General features: G+C 37.1%; 1 protein-coding gene across 1 annotated transcript; it reads right to left on the bottom strand.

The window, feature by feature from the left end:
* Nucleotides 1-9,675: 9,675 nt before the first annotated feature.
* Nucleotides 9,676-13,083, bottom strand: LOC125470053 (armadillo repeat-containing protein 6-like). Its single transcript, XM_048568468.1, has 8 exons — nt 12,767-13,083; nt 12,291-12,581; nt 11,906-12,189; nt 11,574-11,702; nt 11,139-11,261; nt 10,798-10,905; nt 10,169-10,347; nt 9,676-10,001 (listed from the first exon to the last, which is right to left on the bottom strand). Exons 1-8 carry the CDS (start codon nt 12,915-12,917, stop codon nt 9,878-9,880), a joined length of 1,389 nt encoding a protein of 462 aa, XP_048424425.1. The 5' UTR covers nt 12,918-13,083; the 3' UTR covers nt 9,676-9,877.
* Between the last annotated feature and the right edge of the window lie 6,628 nt (nt 13,084-19,711).

The following is a 19,711-nucleotide window of genomic DNA, read 5'->3' as shown; positions in this document are numbered from 1 at the left end:
TACTAAGCACCTTTCTTGGCCCTAGGGTTGGTGGAAACCCAAGCCCGAGGGTTTGATCTGTCAGTCTTTATGTCCCTTCATAAGCTTTTGCTCTCACTAATGGCCACCACATGACCTGGGGGTTGCCACCCACGTAGGCCTGCCCCTAGAACTTCGTGCTCAAAAGTTGTTAGTAATGCCAACTTACTTTCAGCAGTCAAGAAGTACTTTATGGGGAAATGCTCGAGTTTACTACTAGCAAGCAAACTAGATCGTTAAGTGGCCGTCCATAACGCTCGGGATTGTCCTTCCCAGTTCTGTTGGGCCTTGGTCTTCTCTCCTTTGGGCCTGTGTCTTTCTTTCTCATTTGAGCCTTTGTCTTCCTTTCTCCTTTGGGCTTTTATCTTCCTTCAAGCATGTACTATTTTAGGGACCAAAAAGGACCCTATGTTAACAAAGAGAAATAATGAATTAAACAAACAAGTTTTGATCTTCTGTTGTGATTGATAAACAAAAAATGTTACAGTGGTATACAAATGAGAGATAATCTTTACTAGAGATTGAAGTGGAGCTAGATGATAGATCTCTTTGTTTATTTTCTATGTCAGAGTAGGGTAGGAAATGAGGGACAATAACTTTGAAGAAAGTTGTGATATTATTAGATTATATATATATTGTTTTTACACTTCTTACTATTTTATTCACCTTCTTCACTATGTTGGTCATCCATATTCTTAGATTTGACAACCGTGTTGTGTTTGTTGCATCTGTGTCATATCTTAGTAGATCATGTTCGTGTCAACCCCGTTAAAGTGAACAGGTAATATGACCCGATTCGAACTCAACCAGTTAAAAACAAATGCAAAACGTCCTACTAAATTAGTATCTACACGTTGTCACTAAATTAGTGTCTCAATACCCGAAACACTAAACCCTAACCCTAAGGCTTGGTTTGGTATTGCTGTGCTTTGAAAAAAAGCTGCTGTGAGAATAAGCGGCTGTGCTGTGAGAATAAGCGGCTGTGAAATAAAGCCAGCAAAGTGTTTGGTAAACTTTTTTGTAAAAGTGCTTTTGGAAAAAAAAAGCAGTATCATAGTGTTTGGTAAACTTTTTTGTAAAACAGCTGTGACTGTGTGAAATGACCAAAAAGGGTATATTACTAGATGTGCTATTAATTTAATTTTCTTAACAAATAAAAGTGAATTACTAAATATATTTTATTTTTAAAAGAAAAATATTTATAAACTTTATCTTAAATATTAATTAGTATGACAAACTACTTTAATAGAAATATTTTAGAGTGAATAGCTAGGATTCATTAGTACAATATTGTTAATGTACTTGAAAGTAGTCTAATTAGATTATCATGTGCAGTGCCTTCCCATCCGTATCAACCAGTATGTCAAGTGCGAATTTTATCAACCCTTGTATCAACCAGTATTCATCAACCCCAATCGTAATAAATGTGCGAATTTTATTGATATGTCAAGTGCTAATTGAATTACATGTTTTCAAACCGAAAGTATACAATATGATACACCCCACAAATTCACAAATTATTGAACAACAATCAGGGAAAGAACAAATTAAAAACCTTTACATCTTTTTGAACATATATAACAACTCGAAGTGAAGCCATAAGAAAGAACTGACATCAATATAGGTAACAAGAGAATGCCAAGAACGATCGTAGAAGGAATACATTTAGATCGACAAACAGAACAGGAAAATGATGGCAAAGAAATATGCTAAAATCCGGAAATCACTATCAAGCGGCAAGTTTCTTGACTACTGATGCCATATACTTCCCCTGATGCTCTGCAAGAGCCAACTCAGTTTCACTTGCGCCTCTTGTGCCGTCACCAGCAAAGACACCAGCGCCATACGGAGAACCCCCTCTTACAGAGTCCATCTTAAACATGCCAGCTCCAAAAGTATACCCAACGGGAACAAACAGGATTCCGTGGTGTGCTAGTTAGGTGATTGCCGTCCATCTGCGACAAAAGAGCAGAACACAAGTCTCAATAAAATTTCTAATCAATTTACACCTTTCAAGGCTGAGCAGTAACTTTAACCGAAGGATGGATCCGATACCATAAAACTACGGTAATTAGTAACAAGGTGCCTCTGCTTCAGATTGTTTGCGACAAATAGCCCAAAACTAAAATAACCATACAAAGAAACAAGCTTTATGCATCCTATAGCATAACATTTTCTTTATGCATCCGTTCCTTTCTTTCTTGTTTTCATGTTTTTTTTTTTTCAATTAGCATTATGTTGTTCACTTTGTTTATTAAAATCTGATTGCACCAAAAGACGGCTTTCAGGAGTGCACAAACTACTGAAAGTAGGAAACTCTACTCAGAATTTAGACTGTACCACAAAAAAGATAATGCAGACAGCATAAGAACACACTGAGAAAAACCAGAAACCAAGCAATCATGGAACAATGGACAGAAACAAATCAAATATCACAAATAATTAACACATGTCTTAAAAAAAACGAATACAGAAGTAATCAAACTTCTCTCTCAATTTGCCAAGCAGCCAGTGTACTAGCTTGATTAATCAAATAAACCAATTCAATTTGCCCCTAGCAGTCTATCGATGCTGCAGAATTTACATCTGAGTTAAAGAATAGATAGAGTCACAGAGCCTTTTGGAAATACAACTAATGAAAAAAAAAAATGAGAATGCAGTAATGCACACAAAATAACTTGGACAATGAACCAATAGCATGACCCAAAAAAAAAGAGAGGAGAGCTTGTCATTCTGATGTGAGACTTTTTCAATCACTTGGCAGAGATTAATTAAACCTCTTTAAGACTAGGAAACAAGATAAGTTGCTACTTTTAATTTATCCAGTAATTGGCTAAATGGACGAACAGGTCAGAGAAAGAAAGGTATAGGAAAGAGGTGCGCATTAAGAAGGAAGAAGGGAGAAGGTGAAGAGGGGGCAAAGTAAGATCTAAAATCTATACACGAGTCTATGCACTTATACTGTACAACTCTAAAGTATGTACTGACATCCATTTGAAAAACAGACAAAACAAAAATGGCCAAAAACTGCTGCAAAGTATCCTCAAAGGTTCTAAACTTCTAGCATTCCTTTCCCTCACAAGCACCACATAATACAGCTATACAAAGAGGAAAAGGGTCAAAACATATTTTTCCTAAACTATCAAAAGAAAACAGGACCAGAAATATTTCACTCTCAAATTATAAAAATAAAATGACCATCTTAATAAAGCTACATGAGAGTTCATTCAAACTGATCATATTGTCTCCAAACAAGTCCATCCTAACCTTTTTCTGTTTTGACACAAACAAATATTCCAATCCCCCATAATATCCCAGTAGAGAACTTTATGTTACAAAATGTCCACCCCCTCTCCCCTAAATTTGTCAAAGGGTCCTCCAGTTTCTTCCGAACCCAACCACCCAAAACACAGCCGTCACTCTACCTCTCCTTCTCTCATATGTCCTCAGCCAAAAAACTCACGCCCTTGACAAAATAAACTAGGACAAGATGTTGGAATTGCCCAACTCAATATTTTCCTTAAACAACCTTAACCATAATATAAAGCAATTAGGAAACAAAGAAAACAAACCAGAATTTTGGAGAATATAAACCCTCTGAAGCAGACCTTCTTCAAAGCAAATTAGCCCTTCTTCAAAGCAAATCAGAAGCAGACCTTCTTTAAAGCAAATTAGCCCTGACATATACCCAAATCAGAATCAGAAGCAGACCTTTTTTGTTTCCTCCACAAACCCTAATTTTTTCCCCAATTAATTTTTTCCCAATTAATTTTTTCCACAAACCATATCACCCTTCCCCAATTAATTTTTCCCCACCCTCCATCCCCAATTGTTTTTCCCGACACCCATACCCTCATCCCTTTGCTCTTCCCACCCCTCTTTCCCTAATCTCCCCATCCCTAATTTGAAAAATCCAAACAAATAAATGAGAAGCTTACCTGGAGAAACCTGGAGAACGAGATCGGTAGTTTTTGGAACGACGGAACGAGAGAACGAGAGAACGAGAGAGAGCCTGAGGTTCGGGTTATGCGAGAGAGCTCTGAGGTGAAGAGCGAGAGCGTTTTGGTGAAGGGAAGGCGAGAGCGTTTTGGAGAAAGGCGAGAGCGTCGGTGAAGGGAAAAGCCGAGGGCAGTTTTGGGTTATGGTATATTTCATTAAACCTGGACACTGTTCACCCGTGTGTGGGTGAAAATAAGCTGCTTTTGGAAGCTGCAAATTGCAGCTTCTTGTCATCTCTTGGTTTTGGGCTTTTTTTCACCCTCAACTTTGAAAAAAAGCTGATTTTCAAAGTTTACCAAACACCAAAAATTTTCATAGCTTTTTTTCATAGTAGCTTTTTTTTTAAGCACCTCAATCCCAAACAGGCCCTAAATCCTAAACCTAAACCATAAAAATTCCAACGACGATGTAGCCATCGTCATAGTGTGAAGGATGCAATCACGACTATCACCATAATTTGTTCACATTTTTTTGCTCTTGTAAATTAATTATTATGAATTATCACACAATTTCAACACCACCTAAAAAACATTGTTCACAAAGGGACTTAAAATCTAAACGGTGATCAACTCATTGTCAAAGTGTAGTGGATGTGATCACGAGCATTTGCATATTTGTTTTATGTTTTTCAAACTTGTAAATTAATTATTATAAATTTTAATGTAATTTGTTTTTCTTGTTATTAATTTACAAGTGTTAAAGATATGAAAAAAAGGTAAACGCTCATCATCGAATTCTCTACATTAATAAATAAAAAATTCATAAAATTAATATACAAGTGTGACAAAATGTGAAAAAAAATATACAAACACTCATGATTGTATACTTTACACTTGGAATATAGTTACATTGTTGTATGGATTTTTGAAACCCACGAAACCCTCACAAATAATGTTTTTTGTTTGAGTGAAAAATTCATAATAATTAATGTACAGGTGCGAAAATGTAAAAAAATAAATAAATAAAATACATATGCTCGTAATGACAAACCTTACAACTTTCATGAAAAGAATCATCTCCGGAATTCAACACCATAATCTATAAACGTTAGATATGTATTTAACCATTGGTTGTCATTGTTGTTTACACTTCATTCTTCTCATCGGATTTTCTTCTTCAAATTTTCTTTTTTGAAAATATGATCTTTTAGTGGATGCATGCATAATAATAAACAGGTCGAATCTTTGATATCATCTGATATTTATGATCAACTGAAATATGAGTCGATATTAAACACTTTCTAGAGACTTTATAAACTCCAAGCAATACTTTCACTAACTGTAAAAATCTGAACGTGATATCAAAGGTCTGAACCATTCATCTTTATGCATCGCTAAAAGATCACGTTTTTAGAAAAGAAAATCTGAAAAACGAAACCCAGTGAGAAGAATGGAGTGTAAATATAAATGACAATTGACGGTTAAAAATAAATCTAGGGTTTGTGGATTTTGGCGTCGATTTAGAAGTTGACCCCCTTCACAAAGTTGTAGAGCTTGTCACTACAAGCGTTTGTATATATTTTTTACATTTTTCACACCGGATACATTAATTATTATGAATTTTTATTAATTTTACACTCAACAAAAAACACTACTCATGAAGGTTTGGAGGGTTTTAAAAATCCAAATGACGATGTGCCCATCATCAAAGCGTGGAGGAGATCACGGGCATTTGCATATTTGTTTAACATTTTTCACACTTGTAAATTAATTATTATGAATATTTATATTTTCTTACAAAGTACCAAAGCAAATAAAAAAATAATAATCATTATAATAATTAATTTACAAGTATGAAAGTTTAAAAAAAAAAAATATGTAAACGCTCGTGATTACGTTCTTTGCTCTTTGAGACAATATTACAACAGTCATAAATATATTTACTTTTTGTTTAGGTCGAAATACAGAAATGTTTACTTGTATTTGTAACTTATTTGGTTGGATTGGACTATATATGGTGAGTCATATGATGCACATTCGTTTATATGCCCTGATAGCCCTGATTATTGCCAATGATAAGTCGGAGACCGAGACACCTAGACCTCTGGCCAGCTGAGCTCTTCAACATATATATAGAGGCTAAAGAATCAGCAAGCAAACCTTGGTTCTTCTGTATATGGTAATGACTGATGCTGATATGTTATATATGTACGTATAATTTCCTTTTGCAGAAACAAAAAGCAAATAATAGAGGAAAATCGTACAAAATTGGACATATGGAAATTCCACCTTCATATATTTATCCGACGACATCATCACATGGTGGCCTAAAGAGGTTGATGGATGGGTGACTCTTGTTGCTGTGTGTGTGTTGGTTTATGAAAATTCCATGTGATGCGAGTACCTTTTGTCCCAGCTTCCATGCCAACCAGCCACCACCAGTCCACTACTGTCCACACCAACACCATTTTAGAATGTAGGACGTACACAATATATGACATCTACTGCTCTTTGTGCTGATCTTCTGTGTCCACCATATCTAGTTGTGTGGAAATTTGAAGGTCACAACAAAATCTATGGTTTTTTATCACAGATAGTTCTTAAAATTGACTCATGCACACCATTAAAATAGTTTCTGAAATTAAAAATCGATCAATGTAGTCCGTGAAAATAGGTGTCACAAATCAATATGGTCATTCTACCATAACTTTGTCTAAATTTATATTATATGTTGATGTGGCATATAAATGGGTCCAACAAGATTTACAAATTTTTTTTATCACAAATGATCCTCAAAATTGACCCACATCATCAAGATGATCATTGAAATTGAAAATCGATCAATGTCCCTGAAAATAGGTGTGACAAATCAAAGTGGTCCTTCCATAACAATTCTATCAAAAATGTTGTCATGTGTTGATGTGGGTTTAATAATTTTTAATTGTCAAAATACCTTTTTGCACAAGGGGGTTATCTCAAGGCAGAGCTCACCGTTCCGTGCATCACCAAGGTCACTGGGAGAGCGTCCAACAAACTCTCCAAGATTAAGGTTATGAGGTTGTTGATCGTCCGAATATTAATGGTGATGTCATAGAAATCATTCTAAGCCAAGCCGTCACCAAAGGTGGTCTCCATCCTAGCCCAATTCGGTGAATGGTGTCGAAGGGTGTAAAGATGGGTGTCGTGATAATTTTTTTTTTTTTTTTCAAAAAAGAGACGGTGAAGGTTACCATAGATGGAGGTAGACAAGTGTGGGTTGGAAACTGAGGTTATTGCAAGACTGATTTTTTGGTTGAAAGCTTTTTTAATTATTAAATTATTAAACCTATTTCTAATTTATTTTTAAGTTAATTAGCCTTGTGGGACCCATTTACGTGTCACATCAACACATAACAAAAATTTTAAAAGAATTGTGACGAAAGTACCACATTGATTTGAGACGCCTATTCTAGAACTACATTGATTTGCAACACCTATTTTCAGGGGCTACATTGATCAATTTTCAATCTCAAAGGCTATCTTGATAGTGTAGGCCAATTTCAAGGACCATTTGTGATAAAAATGACTTGTGAGACCCATTTATGTGTCACATCAGCACATAACATAATTTTTTATAGAATTGTGATAGAATGACCACATTTATTAGTGACACTTATTTTCAAGGACTACATTGATCAAATTTCAATTTAAGGGACCATTTTGATGGTGTGGGTCAATTTCAGAGATCATTTTTGTAAAAACTACAAGATATATACAAAAAAAAAATTCTTGAAACCAGCACCATCTAACTTCCTCGTTCTTTTCTCAAGTATGGTTTAGACCAAACTAGATTTTCTGTTCATCGTCAACGGTGTATTAGCTTTTATTTTTAATATATAGAAGGTATCTCACCATACATTGATAAACAATCTAGCACCTGAGTAAAGACAGCTGGCTGAGTCCGTACTCCAAAGTCGCCAGGAGCGCTTTGACCACGGATACGGGATTGATTACTTTTGTTCACACTGGGAACCACCTGATAGATCATTCCCCATGGGGCAGTACTTGGCTTTCTCTTCCCGCCGGGTCTAGTCTTGCATAGTGAGCGTGCACTGTTATCACTCTAGGGAGGTGGTATTTTGGTTCTTACAAATGTCATCGCAGTTCATCACTGGTGGCCAACACTCTAGCTTAGCTTCTGGTCAGAATGACCCGGCAACAGAAATGCCCAGTACATTCTGATGCATCGGGGCGGATGCTCCAATCTGCTAAGTGTCTTCACAACTAGGGACAACACGAGCCTATGCCAACCCCAACTTACGCTGTTGACGCTGCGTAGACCGATGCCGATTCTGCAGTAATGTACACGGAGGGAGATGAGAACTCCCAACCGGAAAGAAGACCAAAGTGCGAATGACCTGTAGAAGCGCCTCCAACCAGATCACATACTTATTGTAAAACCGGAACATGATAGATTACAGCCCACTCCATCAGTAAGCGAGCCAAATTTTCAACAGCTTATTGACTCACGACATGGGTGTTATCCTTCGCACCAAGTGCCCCATGCTCACCCCTTCATGGAAAAAGCGCTCCCCCAAGTGCGTAACGATATGATGAGAGAGATTTCGATAAGTGTAGAATTCTTATTGCTTTTGTAACTTTGTTGGACTATAGTTTCCCAAAAAACAAAACAAAACTATGTTGGACTGTAAATTATTTATGATGATTTATTTTAGATATATATGTGTGTGTTCGTGTTCGTGTCGTTTTCGTGTAACATCTGTTATCTTAACGGGTCATGTTGTGTCACACTCATTATCTTAACGGGTTCTTAATGGGTCAGGTCATTTTACCCAAAAAATAAAATGACCAACCTGTTATGACCTATTGAGAAAAATTATTATCACATTGCCACATAAATATTACTACAAAATATCTTAACAAGATTTGCTCGATCCAAAGAGAATCGAAGACAAAAGTAGCAAATTGACTGGTGGTGGGTTACTGGGTCATATGTGGTAACAATGGTGCGGTGGAAGGAGACTAAAGAGGGTGGTTGTGGGGTTGTGGTGTGCCAGAGTTGAGATTCAAGACTGAGATTTGAGAGTTCAGATCGAGAGAGAGAGAGCGCAGCTACTTCAATTCAAACATTAGAGAATGAGAGAAAGAATCTAATTATGGCTAAGAAAAACATTGGATGACCGAGATTAGATCTCAACCGATCCAACGGTTATCAATTTTTTAAATTTAATTTAAGGAAAATGTTATTGACACTCCAAAAATCTCATTTTACACTCCTCACAAGTGTATTTTCTTTCCCAATATACAAAGTTTGGAATGTAGAATGAGATTTTTGGAGTGCTAATAACAATTTCCTAATTTAAATATATCTATATATTTATATTTTAACTTTCAATTCGGTTTGGAATGAAATCCTACTTTTGTTAATTATAGTATTTTTTTTAGTAGTATAAAATTATTAAATTAATATTTTTCTTATCGTATAACGAATTACCCATGTATATAGCTAGAACAACCCATTATCTTAACAAGTGCATATCGGATTAACCTTTAATGACTCGATTCATTATCTATCGACCCAAAAACCTGTTAATTTCGTGTCGGGATAATGGGTCGTGTCAAAAATTGGCAAGCCTATGTAGTGTGTACGTATAATTATTGGTTGATAGTTCATTACTTTAATCACAAGCCTATGAGCATAAACTAAAACATGAAAAGGTAAAAAGGAATTTCAGGAAAAATAAAGATTCCTGTCTGTTGTACCATCTTCAGCAACAGGGCCAATTAAAAGGCTGTAACAACATACTGTCACAAAAGATACATTAAAGTAGCGCTCATGCAAATGCTAAAGCAAACAGGGAAGATAATCTAAGCATGCAAAATTGTGGTTCAAGAAACAGGAGTATATGCACTTTGAAGGTTTACATGTTGTAGTCGTCAAGTCCCAGATCCCTCAATGCATCGGTAGCGGCTTCCTTACAACTTACATGGTTTTGCTTGGCCATCCTTATGTGTTTCTCGATACCGCTATTGAGCAGAATAGTTCTGTGAAGTGAAAAAATTGATATCACAAGAGTTGGGTATTATGGAAAAACCACAGCAAAAAACAATGCCATGCATGATATGAGAAAATAGATATGACACTGAAAACGAAAAGACGGGAAGAGAAAGTGTAACGGGGAGTGAGATGCATTTATAACAAAAAGACTTGCCTGTTGGCTGCGTTTCTTGAGACAAGATTCCGAATCATGAGACAGGAGTTCCTCTGCATTTGCTGTGCCGCAGGGAACTTCTGCATAGCTTGGAGGGCAAGTTCTCCAGCCCCAGCTTCAATGGCAATGGCTGCATTGTCTGGGGACCTTAAGGAGAGTACAGAAATAACAGCCATAATCTGAACCATAACAGAAAGAATCAATGCGAAGATTGAGCAAAAGAACAAATGTTTGTATCAACTGCAAATCACAGTTAGAATTAGTGGTTTGGGAAATCATTTCAACGTTATGCTTTCACAAGGATCTCATCGCTGAAAATATTTTGTTCAGCATTCTTCCATATTAAAATTCAAACAAAGACACAACATTTTCTTGCTAACGAAAATGTTAACTCTGCCATATCATTAAAGTCATCCAATCAACTTACAATGACACTATGGAAACCTAAAATGCAACAGTTGAAAGATTCAGATGAATACAGAATGCAAGAGTTGAAGCATTCAGAAAAATACAGCTAACATCTAGCGATACTAGCACATAAACTGAGAATTTCCCTTGAACGGAAACCTCAGCCCCATAATGTGTTCAAAAGTACGCAAATTCAATGTGAAAGAATTGTGGTTCCTTACCTCTTGAAGGATAGAAGGGTCATCAAAAAATCTAGATGACAGTTTCATTAGCCTATCCATACCCTTCTTCTCAACAATGGCATTCTTATTTGTGTCACTTCCTGCCAACTAAAATACAATAATGCATAAGAGGCACTAAAATGCTTCACCAGAAAGTAACACCAATAATTTTCTAAGTAGCACGAGTAAATGATAACGAATGTATTTACTCACACGAATTGTGGTCCAAGAGTTCTATATAAAACCATAGAAGATAGAGTTGAAATTTAAACCATTCAATTTTGGATTCAAAAGCTAAATAGTAAGCCAATTCACATGCAAATGATAAGTGTGATTTAGACCTTGCAGAGCAAAGAACAGCAAACTTTAGCAACAGTTTTGTTGCCTTGTTCACTACTGTCATCAATACATAAGAGAACCGCATCAATTCCACCATTTTCGGCAATGGATGTACATATTTCATCCTGTGGAAAATTGAAGACCAATAAATAACAGAATTAGAACAAGAAAATATTCAGCGTACAAAATACTACATTAGTTGTTAGTAAATTTCCATATCATTCAGACACATTTTCCAGTCATAAGTCATACCGATCAAAGAACAAAAAGGATATATAGGATGAAAATAATGAATCAATTAACTGATCTTATAACAAAGTCTAACACACAAGTCAGAATGTTTCATACTGACTGAACATTAAAACTATGAAGGCCAAACAGTCATTATTAAAACATCAACTCTTAATTTGTATCACATCAGATTACAAAAGTCTTACATTGACAGCGATAGCCTTTAAAGCAATGCTTGCTGAAACAAGACTAGATGAGCTAAGCCCCGCACGTACTGATTCAACCAGAGCTCCAGCAATTCCAATTTTAGCAAAGTTCCGCGCATAACCATAAACCTGAATTTTGCATTCACGGCAGTATTCATCAAGGAACATGTTATAAACACTTGAATGAAAAGGTTCCATAAAGAAGCTTCTGGATATCTAATCATGAACTATCGCTCAATTCATTTATGTTTATTACAGTTCTACATTTGAGACAAAAGAAAAAAGAAAAAAAAAAAAAAATTGCTGGAATTTTGCAATAAACCTCAACTTACTTGTGAAGCCAAAACACGATTATCATCAGGTGTTAAGAGAACCCGTATAGCATCATACAAACTCTCAATGCTGACTTCCCTTTTTACACTCAATACTCGCAGAATAAGCTCATCAATCTTCAACTCCATGAATAACTCCTTTATGACCTCATTACTCGTTGCAGCCGCAGCAACGACAGAAAAACCACTACTCACTATGTCAATATTCTCAAATCCATCAGTTAGAATACCCACCAAAATCTTTGGTCCACCACTTGCCCTAAATGCTTCTCTACTTTGCAAATCTACAAATCAACAAAAATCCAGAAAATTACACACAACTCATGCAACGTCTTAGAAAGACTTCATGAGAAACCAAAGAAGCAAGATAGGCTGTCCATCATACCATGTAACAATGAAGCCAATGCCCTCAACGCCAAAAAAACAGCGCGTTCGCACCCGATCTCAATCTTAGAACATATAGAACAAACTATTTCAACCCCTCCATTTCTAGAAGCTATTGCTGCATTCCCAGAACCTTCGGCTTTACAGAGCTCGGTAAGTTTATCAAGTAAATCCACAACTTCATCGCCAATTTGACTGTTTGGACTAGAATTCAACTGGCTCAATCTATCCAAGCACTGTAACACAGGATTGTCTTTCACACTACCCTCTCCGGGGACACAGGTCACGATCCCTGCCAAACAAAAGAACTAAAATTTACATAACAAAACGAAACAAATGCTGCATTCATCAAATGGGTTCTGTTTGGTTTCCGAGAAAATGCGGGAATAGAAATTGCAGCAATCTCTCTGTTTGCTCTTACTTTCTCTACAAAACGAATTGTATTGGGGGATTTGGGGGTGTAAGAGAGAAGAGTACCCGAGAGATCGACGCCCTGGAGAGTTAGCGTTTGGATGGCGTCTTCGAGGGCCTCGGTGGGGTCCATGCCGAGATCTTCCATGTTCTCCTTCACCACCTCGTCGAAGGCCTCCTGAGAGATCGTACGGGCGGCGTTCTTCGGTGGGCCCATCTCTGCAGACTCCGGCACCGTCCGATCGCACTGGGTTGTGGTGGGGCCTGGGATGGATGATGGTAGTAGAGTTCTGGAGAGTTGAGAGTGGAGAGAGTGGGTGGCAAAAGGCAGCGCGCCGATTTGAAAACCAGGGATGGTCTGAGATTTGATTTGAGGGTTACTAGTCTGCCCTCAGACTCTGCTCACAGCCAATTATGTCATCCCACCTGTCACTAAAATTATTGGGTGTTTAAATAAATATAATTTTTACGTTCTCATTTTCTTCTCATTCTGTTTTTCTCTAGCCTTGTAATTTTATTTTTGTCAAACAATAGACAAATACACACAAAATAATTTGATTGGGACACCCAAAAAAATGATGAATAAGATAATGGATATGAGTAGGCTGGAGATTGAGCAATCAAATGTTACATTTTGCTTTTAGTTTAATTGTAAATTCGTCATTTCAGATGACGTTTTATTACAATAGCAGAAAACAATCATATCTATACACTCTGGTGTTAATGACAAAATTAAGAGATTATCCATGTCAAATTGAGTTTGGACAAAGAAAAATTGAGTGAGTTTTTAGGTGGTTGGTTGCTGGAAGCTTAATGCAGGTTTACTTAAACATGGTTTGGTTAATATAGGGGGATTTTGTGTTAACCGAAGAAAATATTGGAATTTTTTTAAGTAACCAGAATACTATGGTTTGAATTGGTTTGTTGAGGCTTCAAAAGAGAAAGGATTGTGACTGAAAGCCTCGTAACTAATTGATTTAATCACAAGAAAACATATTGACTGACGAAAATGTATTAGCAACAACATACTTTGTTACTAGAAAATTAAACCAAATTCTAACTTTCAGTCATAACATCCTTTTAGTTATAACATAGTAATCATGTGTCATCCCTTATAAGGACTAATAAGCATTGAGTCACAACCACTCTTCATGATTAAAAAATCTTAGTAATAACAACTATAACTATAACCCTATTAGTAACAACTAGCGACTTTAACTAAAGTCTATCTGATCACAACTTGTAGGAGTGGTGTTTAATCGAGAGCCGGGGTTCGCAACTATCTAAAGTAAGAAACATGCCACAACAAGCAGAAGTACTAAAGTGATAAAAACTCCTTCACATATACAATTAATTGAATAGCCATGGCATTAAAATCAATCGTTCACCTTGTAATTTATAAGAACAAGCACATCCTGTAGAACAAAGATAACAAATATTAGCCACTTAGTATTACGGTCTAGTGGTATTCCTCTTCACTTTTAAATGAGAGGTCTTTAGTTCAATTATAGCCAAAGACGAATTTGTACCATATTATTACTAGCTCATTGTGAGGCTAAGTTCACCTCCTCTCCCTTAGTGTAAATAATATCATTTCTTCAAAAAAGGGAAGAAAAAAAAAAAAGTTAACAAATACTAATTTAATTTAACAAAACATCAATGTTATAAGGGTTTTCATCACAAATAGTCCCTGAAATTGACCCTCACCATCAAGATGATCCCTAAAATTAAAAATCAATCAATTTAGTCATTGAAAATAGGTGTCACAAATCAATTTTCGTTAAAAATTATGTTAAGTGTTGATGTGGCACATAAATGGACCCCATAAGTCTTTTTTTTTTCTTCTTACAAATGGTCCTTAAAATTGACCTGAGACATCAAAATGGTCCTTAAAATTGAAAATTGATCAATGTAGTCTCATAAGTGTCTCAAATCAATGTAGTCCTTCCGTCAGAATTTTGTCAAAAAATTTGCATGTGTTGAGGTGACATATAAACGAGTCATACAAGTCTAATCAAATTTAAAAATTTACAAATATGCTTAATAATTTAATAGTTAATAAAAAAGTTGTCAACCCAAAAACCTAGTCCTGCAATCACCTTTGAGCCGAATCCACATTTCTCTACATCATTCACTCTCTATTCTCTAAAAAAAAATCTCAATATACCCATCTTTACACACTTCGACACCTTTCACCGAATTGAACATGGATCGAGATCACCTTTAGTGACGGTTTGACCAATTGGCAACGACTTTTAGGATATCATCGTTAACATTTAGGTGATCAACATTCTCACAGCCTTAATCTTGGAGAGCTTGTTCGGCGCTTCCCTAGTGGTCTGATGATGCAAAAAATAGCGAGGTCTGCCTTGAGATAATGAGGTTATACCCGAGTTGAGTCTATTGTTAGTTGAACTATTTCCACTCTCTCTTACCTTTGAGAATTTATGGAAGAGATTTCTCTTCAGCGTAGGCCTTACTATAAGAAAAAAAATATTCCATTGTGCAAAAAGGTATTTAGACAACTATTTTAATTAATTATTAAACCCCATATTAGCACATAACAAAAAAATTTACAAAATTATTCCGAAAAATCATATTGATTTGCGACATCTATTTTCAAGGACTACATTGATCAATTTTCAATTTTAGAGACCATCTTGATAGTTTGGCTCAATTTTAGGGACGATCTTGATAGTGTGGCTCAATTTTAGGGACCATCTTGATGGTGTGGGTCAATTTTAGGGACTATCTGTGATAAAAATAGGTAAATCTTGTGGGGCCCATTTATATATCACATCAGCACTTAACTGAATTTTTAACATAATTGTGATAAAAGAACCACATTAATTTGCGACATCTATTTTCAGGAACTACATTGATTGATTTTTAATTTTAGGGACCATCTTGATTCTGATGGTCAATTTCAGGAATCATTTGTGATAAAAACCCATGGTATAATGCACACATGATAAAAACAAGTTGATGTTCGCAATCCTTTTTTTGGCCTTTTGAAGGTCAGTTTGACTAAACAAGTAATGTTCAAAATTTTGATGCAACTTGTAGTTTCGTTGGTTGTTTTTAGACCTCGCATTCGTGTCGTGTTTCTGGTGTTTGTGTTGTTTTTGTGTTATACCCGATAGCTTAACCGATCATGTCATGTAACACTCATTAAAGTAAACGGGTAATATGACCCGACTTGAAATCGATCCGTTAAGAAAAATATATTTTAAATCAATAAATTGTGACAACCCGTCCCGAATTATTCGTACCGTAGATGTGAAATGACGATTTTGCCCTTGGTAGTTATTTGTCATTTTGGCTGGTTTTGTTGTTTGGCTGGTTGCATCTGGACCCCACACACACCTTCATCCCCATCATCCTCTCCCGTGTACCACTCTCTGTCTCGAACACACACACACACACACACACACACACACACACACACTCTCTCTCTCTCATTCTCACGTGTACGGACGGGGTCCAAAACCTTTGCAAACATCACAGATTGAAGTGGAAAATGGTACCTTTGTGTTCGTGAGGATCATATGAGTTCAACCATACCAAATTGAGGTAAGGAATCCTTCGATTTCACGTCAAACCAGGAATCTTCAAATTGGTCACTGTCTATGCACACGTGAAATATTGACTTTCAGGATATTTGAAGCTTATAGGATGCTTAGTGAGGTCCTTAGGAAGCTCAGGGTGGTTCGTTGTGTGGAATTGGACGATGGGATTGTGAGTTGCAAGTTTGGTCGATTTTTCTTGAATTTTTCCGGCGAGATCCTGTGATCTTTGAGGTTTCAAACAGGTATAACGTTGTTCTTCTCATCTCCAACTTTCTATTGGTGTAAATTTCACAGAATTTGGTGAAGAAACAAGTGAGAATGAAGGGTTTGAAGTTTTTCCAGGTTTTCGGCGGTCGGCGACTAGCCGAAGAAGATGACGGGATATTCCATTAGTTTGGACGGAATATTCTGACGCAGTCAGTCAGATTTAACAGAATCCTTTAGGGTTTAACGGAATATTCCTAATGGCGTTAACTGACGTCGTTAGTGTGCCTGGCACATGGCTGCGCATAGGGCAGTGCCCTCGCCCGGGCATAGCGGCACGTGGAGCTTCGAAAAATTATTTTAAAAATATGGGGTTGTTCGTGAGGTTGAGTAGATCACGTTGGTGTATTCACACACCCCATTTGAGCATTGTATGAGAAGTTATTACCTAGTTTTGGTTATGTGCTTTAAATTGACATTTTTATAATTGTTTCGCATATAGGCAAGACCCATCCTGAGGACAAGCGCAGTCACTCGAGGCAAAGGGGTTACGACCCTTCCACATATCAGTGAGTGGGCTTTTGATTTTCCGTATATACCTATATACTTGTGATTTTTCCCAAAAAATGATATGGAATGTTTATATGTTTTAAATGCCATGCATAGCGTTTACCTATTTATTTATGCATTAGTAGTTGCATATATGTATGTTTAGTGTTGCGGACGCACAGGTAAGTGTCAAGTAAGTTTATGGTTTATGATTGTGAATTAGTGGTTATGTGAGATGCATAGAGAGCTCATAACCTGCACCTCCGGTATTAGTGCTACTGCCCAGAGTAGGGCATAGTCCTTCACGTGATGTTCACCTCCCACACCACACGCTCATCTTGGATCCAAGTTAGGTGCACAGTCTTGTCGTACAGACCACTATAGGTGGTTCCGACTCATAGGTGACCTGCGATTATTCGCCCAATCTTCACGTGATCGTAGCAGTTGAGCGTATTTATTTGCACACAGTCCTATCGTACAAACCACTTTAGGTGGTTCCGACTCGTGTGCAGGTATAGTTAGTGAGTTGGGGATTTGAGCTCTAGATTCAGCCGTACAGGTCACGTTAGGTGACTCCGGCTGACATGTTACTTGCATTGATTGACATTACCTGAGTTACTTACAGTTTATGTGGAGGCATTCGACATGGCATACTTTTGAACATGTTTTCTATATATGTGTATATTATATTTTGTGAGAAACTATACAGGTTTTACGGCGAGGGGTTAGAACTTTTGATAATGAAATGATTTTGAAAAGCTTTGTTTTTGCCTAATCTCACTTTCTATTTTGCACCCCTCCAGGTTCTAGTTAAAAGCAGCTTTGGTGGTTCACGAGGACTTGACGGTGGTTCTGACAGAACATCACAAATGTAGGATCACCTTTGGGTGTTGTAATTAGTATTCGTTCTGCTGGACTGCACTTAGACTTTTTGTGCTCTGATTATGTTTATCACACTTAGTCTCGCATTAGTGTGTTACCTTAACTAGCTTACTTAGTAGTTTGGTTTTTATTTATTCGTACTTTTATTATTTATCTCTTGCTTCCACACTATGCACATGGCTACGTCACTCGTATGAAAAAATAGATAGCTGAGTATGTGAGTAGGTTTGCCATTTGCCAACAAGTTAAAGCTGAAAGGAAGAAGCCGTTTGGGTTGTTGAAACCACTTCCTGTTCCAAAGTGGAAATGGGAAAATATTACTATGAATTTTGTGTACAAGCTTCCGCGTACACATAATGGTTTTGACAGCGTTTGGGTAATAGTTGATCGGCTTACTAAGTCAGCGCATTTTATTCCAGTGAGGGAAAAGTATTATTTGGGCTGATTAGCTGAATTATTCATATCGAAGATTGTGAAGTACCATTGTGTTCCAGTGAGTATTGTCTCGGATCGTGACCAAAGATTTACTTCTAAATTTTGGGTGGCTTTTCAGGAAGCTTTGGGTACGAGATTACTCTACAGTACGACATATCATCCTCAGACAAACGGACAATCAGAAAGGACCATTTAGACGTTGGAGGATATGTTGAGATCTTCAGTGTTGCAGTTTGGTGATGCTTGGCACAAGCGGTTGGATTTGATGGAATTTGCCTACAACAATAGCTTTCATTTGAATTTATACATGTCACCATTTAAGGCATTGTATGGTAAATCTTGTCGTACACCCTTATGTTGGTCAGAGGTCGGAGAAAGAGTTTTGGTGGGCCCTGAGATTGTAGATGAGACTACTCAAAATGTTCAGGTAGTTAAGTTTAACCTGAAAGTGGCCCAAGATCAACAAAAGAGCTTAGCGGACCGGCATGCCACTGACAGAGTGTATAAAGTTGGTGATTGGGTGTTTTTGAAGCTTTCACCATGGAGAGGTGTAGTACAGTTCGGAAAGAAAGTTAAGTTAAGTCCCAGGTTTATCGGACCATATTTGATCACCGAGCGAGTTGGTGAAGTGGCTTACAGGCTTGAGTTGCCTTCTGAGCTGGCTAAAGTGCATCATGTTTTTCATGTGTCCATGCTTCGTCATTTCGTTACAGATCCGTCGCATGTGATACCTCCTCAACCATTGGAAATTAACCCGGATTTGACATAGGACGAGGAACCAGTAACTATTCTGGATTGGAAAGAAAAGGTTCTGAGGAACAAGAATGTGAGTTTAGTGAAAGTTTTGTGGAAGAATCACTCCGCAGATGAGGCTCCTTAGGAGACGGAAAACCGGATGAGAGATTTGTATCCTCGTTTATTCTTTGGTTACTAGTGGTTAGTTTGAGTTGTTATGAATTTTGAGACTAAATTTTCTTAAGGGGGGGGGGTAGGTTGTGACAGCCCCTCCCAAATTATTCGTACCGTAGGTGTGAAATGATGATTTTGCCCTTGGTAGTTATTTGTCATTTTGGGTGGTTTTGTTGTTTGGCTGGTTGCATCTGGACCACACACACACCCTCCTCCCCATCATCATCTCTTGTGTACCACTCTCTGTCTCGAACACTTTCTCTCTCTCTCTCTCTCTCTCTCTCCTTCTCACGTGTACGGACGGGGTCCAAAACCTTTGCAAACATCATAGATCGAAGTGGAAAATGGTACCTTTGTGTTCGTGAAGATCATATGAGTTCAACCATACCAAATTCAGGTAAGGAATCCTTCGATTTCACGTCGAACCAAGAATCTCCAAATTGGTCACTGTTTATACACATGT

This window comes from the organism of the source record quoted next, unplaced genomic scaffold (assembly GCF_019419815.1).
Source record: "Pyrus x bretschneideri cultivar Hongxiangsu unplaced genomic scaffold, Pyrus_bretschneideri_v1 Contig10, whole genome shotgun sequence".
NCBI lineage: Eukaryota > Viridiplantae > Streptophyta > Magnoliopsida > Rosales > Rosaceae > Pyrus > Pyrus x bretschneideri.
Note: the sequence above shows the minus strand (reverse complement) of the source record. Positions and strands in the feature narration are given on the sequence as shown.

What these genes read in the sequence shown, in the direction of transcription:
- LOC125470053 (XM_048568468.1), bottom strand. Translation starts at nt 12,917, where the DNA reads ATGGGCCCACCGAAGAACGCCGCCCGTACGATCTCTCAGGAGGCCTTC. An exon ending in GCTGTTCTTTGCTCTGCAAG is followed by an intron (nt 10,906 to 11,138) that starts GTCTAAATCACA and finishes ATTGTATTTTAG; the next exon opens with TTGGCAGGAAGTGACACAAA. An exon ending in TCAAGAAACGCAGCCAACAG is followed by an intron (nt 10,002 to 10,168) that starts GCAAGTCTTTTT and finishes TTCACTTCACAG; the next exon opens with AACTATTCTGCTCAATAGCG.